This window comes from Lactuca saligna, chromosome 6 (genome assembly GCF_052625555.1).
Source record: "Lactuca saligna cultivar CGN05327 chromosome 6, ASM5262555v1, whole genome shotgun sequence".
Classification (NCBI taxonomy): domain Eukaryota; kingdom Viridiplantae; phylum Streptophyta; class Magnoliopsida; order Asterales; family Asteraceae; genus Lactuca; species Lactuca saligna.
This window is the reverse complement of record NC_136422.1, coordinates 60920503-60927116: the sequence shown is the minus strand read 5'-3', so window position 1 is coordinate 60927116 and position 6614 is coordinate 60920503. Positions and strand designations below refer to the sequence as shown.

Here is a 6614-nt window from a genome sequence, read left to right as displayed (position 1 = left end):
GTTGGTTGATATACTTCAATGGTGTATTTTGTACAAAATTGAAACTTAATTACCCTTTTAAGTCATTAACCCTAAGTTATAATGTAAAAATGATTTTGTGTAGTAATTGAGCGACCGCCGTATTTAAAGGCCAAAAGTTTTCAACACAAACTTAGTGTCTCATTTGGTGTGCGATTGGAGTGATTTGGACCTCTATTCCATGACAATAGTAATAGTGGTCCGTTGGAGTCCTCTTAGTGCCTATTATTTTCAACACAAAATTAGTGTCTCATTTGGCATGAGTGACTTGGGCCTCTATCCCACCACATTAATAGTAATAGTCGTCCTTTGGAGTTCTCTTAGTGCCTATTATTTCAACAAAAAATTAGTGTCTCATTTGGCATGTGATTGGAGTGATTTGGGCCTCTATCCCACAATAATATTAGTAGTGGTCCGTTGGAGTCCTCTTAGTGCTTATTATTCCTTTGTGGGTGCCGATTGATAGGTGACTCTTTTGTGTTGTCCACTAATCATGTGAAAGCAACATATACCTAACATCTTCGTTATTCCTCCCTCGGCCTCTTCCATCAGGTAAGTTGTTGGACCATCTCAGCTGTTCATTTTCGATCATCTCTCTTTCTCTCAACCTCCATTTCTCTTCTCCATTTTCTGTTGACTGATGTTTCTCTGTTTCTTTTTTTTTTTCCTTAATTTTTTTTAGTTTTAACGGAACGGTGCCTTTTTGTTTCCATTGAGAAAACCTCAATTGATTCCATAAATTAGAGTTGTTTCTGGGTTAATGTTTATGTTGGAAGTTGGAACTTTTCTAAATGGTATCAAAAATCTGTTTAAGAGATTAAATCTGCATAGGATTGGAAGAATTGTCTCCATTAGACATAAATAGAAGTTGTTTAATAACTGACGGGAATATGATATGCATGAATCCTCGTTAAATTAGGGTTTAGTTCAATGTTTCTGAATATAACAACTCGTTTACATTCTGATTTATTGTTTAGGAAATAATGCTTTGAAAAAGGTCTTGCACTATCTGTACAAAATAATTACAGGACAGTTATGGTTGTTTTTGACAAACATATTTAAGTCTCATGGTCGCATCACACTGATTTTTAGTTTCACATTACAATAATTCTCAAACAAACAACCTGCTAAATAAGGGTAAAATGGTCATTTTCTCTTATTCGAATGGTTCATTTAATCCAAAATACAAAAACAATTAGCGTTATTTTATCCAATACATTCTCTGGAGATTCATCATTTATCAGTCAGCACTTAGGCCCTTAGGGGCTGATTCTTTATGACTTAATAGGCTTAATAAATTAAGCACTTGATCTGGAAAGCTAACTATATATGGTTGTTTCTTTTTGACATAACATGTTAAGCCAAAAGACACATAATGTTTCCAGGCACTAATTCATTACCTATTTACCATTTGTGCTTTTTCCTAAATGATTTGTGTATTTGATTTTGTTAGTTTGTTTTTTGGGATTTGTATGACATAAGATGAGGACCAAAAGATATCACAAGATGAAAATAATGCTTCCATATTGATAAAAATAAAAGGAAAAAAAAGACTTTGTTCCTACTATTTAAAAAAAAAAAACAGAATTTATTATTTTTTAGGCCTGTAGTTGACGCCATCCACTTAAATCCTTCATTTTCAAAGTTGGCACTATATAAACTTGCATGGGGCATCTTCAAATATTCATCAATACAAACAAAAAAAATCACCAATTAAGATTTGCATTTACATCATGCATCCTTGTGTTTTTTTAATATTCTCACTTCTCTTGTTATGTCTTGAGACTACAACTGCCAATCAATTGGCAGTAGTGGGAGGAGGAGATCATAATGTCTCTGTGAAAAAGTGTTTTGAGAAGGAGAAAGATGCTCTCCTTCATTTCAAAGCTCTTCTTGAAGACCCTTATGATTGGCTCTCTACGTGGACAGCTGAACAAGACAACTGCTGTGAATGGAGTGGAGTGACGTGCAACAACCAAACAGGTGGTCATGTCACAGAGCTTGAAATTGTGTCCTGTGGCCTTGTAGGTGAGATTAGCCATTCATTGGTTAACTTAACCTACTTGAATCTTCTTGATCTTTCTGGAAATTCTTTTCATGGAACCATTCCCACGATCATTGGTTCGTTGACTCAATTAAGGTACCTTGACCTTGGCGGCAATAATCTTAATGGAACCATTCCCAGGTCCATTGGTTCCTTGACTGAATTAAGAAACCTTTCTCTTTCATCTAACTCTCTTTATGGAACCATTCCCAGGTCCATTGGTTCCTTGACAGAATTAAAATACCTTGACCTTTCATCTAATTCTCTTTATGGAACCATTCCTCCAGAGTTGGGAAACCTCACCAACTTGCAAGTGCTTTACCTTTTCGAGGTTGGAAGGTGTAGAGTTGAGAATCTTGAGTGGTTGTCTCCTCTGTCTCATCTGGAGGGACTTGCAATGGATAGGATTTCACTGGCCAAAATAAATCATTGGGTAGATGTTATTCTCAGTCTCCCGAAACTCTCAGTTTTAAGTTTATCGGGATGTGAGCTGTCACAGGTCATTTATCCATATTCTTCACAAATTATCAACTCTTCTTCCTCCTCTATTAAATACCTTTTTCTTGGAGACAACAATCTCACCTCGTCCATGTATCATTGGTTGTTCCCATTAACCAGCAATAGCCTTGTCCGATTTTATCTCTCTGGCAACATGTTAGATGGGATACCCAAATATCTTGGTAACCTCTGTAGTTTGGAACGTTTTTACTTCTATAACAACTTTGGTGTTATCAAATTTCCTGATTTTCTCAACAACTTGTCTGGATGCACATCGCTTTCATTACAATGGTTGTATGCTCCAACAAACCAATTTACAGGGTCATTGCCTGATGAGATCCAAAAGTTCACATCCCTAACATCTCTGTCCCTCTCTGAGAATCAGTTAAAAGGAACTATAAGTAAGAAACTGTGGGAACTGCCCAAGCTTATACATCTTGATCTTTCCGAAAACTCACTCCAAGAATTTCCTTCCTCTGATTACATGTCAAACCGTTCTCATATAGAATCTATTCAACTAAGCTCTTGCAAGTTTGGGCCTCTCTTCCCCAAATGGATTCAAAATTTGAAAAATCTAATCAATATTGATATTGCAAATAATGGTATTTCAAATACAATTCCTCTCGAGTTTTGGGACTCATGGCCTTCTCGGTTAACATTCCTGAATCTTTCTTCCAACAACATAAGCGGCAAACTACCAGATCTGTCATCAAATTTTGACAGCAATTCAGTGATAGATTTAAGCTCCAACAGCTTTGACGGTCCAATAACTAATGTCTCTTCCACTGTGGCATTACTAAATCTTTCCAGAAACAAATTCTCTGGAGGAATCTCCTTTTTATGTGAGGTTGTCCATGGCTTTTTAGTTATTCTTGACCTCTCTCATAACTTTCTAAGCGGACAAATTCCAGATTGTTTGTGGCATTTCAAAGAACTACAAGTTCTTAATTTAGAACACAATAATCTTTCTGGAAGGCTTCCTGCCTCTCTTGGATCTATGATTAAGCTAGAGGCATTGGATTTATACAAGAATGATTTCTCCGAAGAATTTCCTTTGTCCGTTAAGAATTGCACGAGCTTAAAGTCATTGAATTTGGGGGCCAACAAGTTTTCTGGTAATTTGCCTGTTTGGATCGGGGAAAGCTTATCTGGGTTGTATGTTCTTATGTTAAGATCAAACAACTTCTCTGGAAGCATCCCTCTACAATTATGTCAATTAACAAGTCTTCAAATTCTAGACTTGTCCGTGAACCATTTCCATGGAAGAATCCCCTCATGTTTGAGTAATCTTACGATCATGGTGCAACAAGGATTCTCTCAACTACAGAATTTAGATCCTGACGATATATTAATAATATATTCATATAACGTTGACCATGTGATGATCCAGTGGCAAGGAACTGAACGTGAATTCATCCGAAGTAATATGAAGTTGTTGAGGAGCATCGACCTGTCAAGCAACAACTTAACAGGGGAAATCCCTTATCAGATTACCAATCTTGATCAACTGATTGCACTCAACTTATCAAAGAATGTTCTATTTGGAAAGATTCCATGGAACATCAGTGAGATGAAAAATCTTTTAACTTTGGATTTATCTAGAAATGATTTTTCAGGAGAAATACCATTAAGCATGTCTCAAATGACTTGGCTAAATTACCTAGACGTCTCAGATAATAGCTTGTCAGGGAGAATCCCATCCAGCACACAACTTCAGACCTTTGACCCTTCAAGATACGAAGGGAACTTAGGGCTTTGTGGACCTCCCCTTACCAAAAAATGTCCTGGAGATGAAGAATCGGGAATACAACATAGCATTGGTGAAAGTGAGGGGGAAGGTATAGACGAACTTCAAGGTTGGTTTTATGTTGGTGGGGCCATTGGTTTCACTGTTGGATTTTGCGTAGCATGTGGTGCTTTGCTTCTCAACCGTCGTGGAAGATTTGCTTTTTTTATGTTTCTTGATAGCTTTGAAGATTGGGTTTATGTGAAGGTGGTTGTGTTAATTGCAAATTTGCAAAAAAGACGAACATAGATAGCCATGTAAAACCATGTTTCATTTTTGTATTTGGCATTCATTTTTAAGTCCCAGTTATCAATAAAACTGCCACCAACACCACAGGTGGCCATTTTTCACCGCTGTGTGAAATAAGGCATCATGTAAAGTTTATATTTTCTATTTATATTTAAGAAGGTTCTTTTAAAAAAGTAATAGTAATAACCATTAAGGGTATAATAAAAAGGGGAAATGACTTCTTAGGGTAACCTTTAGCGACGACCCTGGCCTTTAGCGGCGAACTAGATAATGTCGTCGCTAAAGGTTATTGTTGTCGCTAAAGGGCTTCCACCAGTGATCCTTTTGTGCAACATGCCATTTGATTGTGACCGTAGGCTGCTATAGTGATCCATCGGTTCGGGTTTCATCAGGTGAGAAGTAATAGCGGCGACACCAATTGCGACATCTTGTCGCTATTGATAGCGATCCGCGTGAATATCATCGTGACCATTCAATTGTTTTTAGATCGGACGGCTACTACGCACCAAAGAATAGTACATGTTTTTCCCTCCAACTTGTCGCCGCTAAAGGTAGCATCCTTTTGACCACTCCTTTGTCCCAGACGACTCAGTTTCTGCGTACCCCTCCCTCTCGCAAAGCTCCGACGACCAAGGTCCTCTGCTGCGTTTTTCCGGCGTTCTACACCAACACAAACCATCACTAACATAGATTGCTTCCAGGCTTTCATTTTCTGGTGTTTTCTGCCAATTTTCGGCGTTTTCCCGCGACAATAAACCTTTGGTAAGGTGTGTTTTCTCTTCCCTTTCTCTTTCTCTTGTTTTCTAACCAATATTTAACCCTAATTTTTTCTTTTGTGATTGTAAGTAAACTCCGGTGGTGACCACCACCACAACACCACCGTTTTCATCATTTTCCGGTGAGTGGTCGAATTTTTTGGCGACAACTTTCCTTTTTCCGGCAACAATAGGTTTTTTTTTGTTTTTATATTCTTTTTTTAGTTTTTTAGTTTTTCAGTTGTTAATGTATATGAAATATATATATATATTTTAGTATGTGAAATGTGTATATTTTGGTATGTGAAATCTAGATATAATGTATGAATATGTATGTAAAATGTATATGCAAATGTGTATGTGTGAATATGTATGAAAAAATATATATGTATGTGCATGTATGAAAAAATGTATGTGAAAATGTAAGTATATGAAATGTAGGCATTTTTATGTGAAAATGTAGGTATTTATATGTAAATAAAAAGATGATATAAATAACAAATATATAATCATCTTGAAAGAAACGAGGATGTTGTCATAGAAGAAACAAAGTTATGAGTGTTTCAGTCTAAGCGTTGACCGGATAGCACAAAGAAAATGAAAAATCTCAGTCTAGAGGAGAGAAAACGTCTATATTGGTTCGTGCTCGATAGTTGTGAGGAAGTCAGAAAGTATATTGCGTAAGTGTTCTTATCTTTTAATTCATTGTCTGTTTTTAATTACTCCTTTTTTCCTATATATATATATATATATATATATATATATATATATATATATATATATATATATATATATATATATATATATATATATATATATATATATATATTTCATCAATGTAGTGAATTCAAATCATTACATCCTAAAAGTGATGAAAAATTAAATTCCCTATATGGTTCCTTCATAAGGTCTATGATATGCAAAAACAAAAATCTCTAGAGTTTAACAAGGAGTTATCAGCTCTTTCAATCGGTGCGCATGCGAATGCTTTTACTTACATCGGCTGCATAGTGAATGATGTTAGGTTTATGGTACTTATGCGTGACACCCAACGATCAACACAAAACTCGGGGTTCTAACTGAGGGAGAGAATAAGCAAAAATATTATGGTCAGCTAGAAGAGATTATCGAGTTGCATTGTCCTCATAACTATTTCACCAGACTTTTTCGTTGCAAGTGATTCAATACTGCATGAGTTAAATGTGATAATATTTTCACCAGTATCGACCCACAACACGAATTCAGCAGTGAAGATCAACTCATA

The 6614-nt window shown here is 36.1% G+C and overlaps 1 protein-coding gene across 1 annotated transcript; it reads left to right on the top strand.

Moving 5' to 3' along the window:
- Positions 1 to 1549: 1549 nt before the first annotated feature.
- On the top strand, positions 1550 to 4696 carry LOC145001161 (receptor-like protein EIX2). The gene has a single exon (XM_078960513.1). It carries the CDS (start codon positions 1752 to 1754, stop codon positions 4593 to 4595), a length of 2844 nt encoding a protein of 947 aa, XP_078816639.1. The 5' UTR covers positions 1550 to 1751; the 3' UTR covers positions 4596 to 4696.
- Positions 4697 to 6614: the final 1918 nt, after the last annotated feature.

What these genes read in the sequence shown, in the direction of transcription:
- LOC145001161 (XM_078960513.1), top strand. Translation starts at nt 1,752, where the DNA reads ATGCATCCTTGTGTTTTTTTAATATTCTCACTTCTCTTGTTATGTCTT.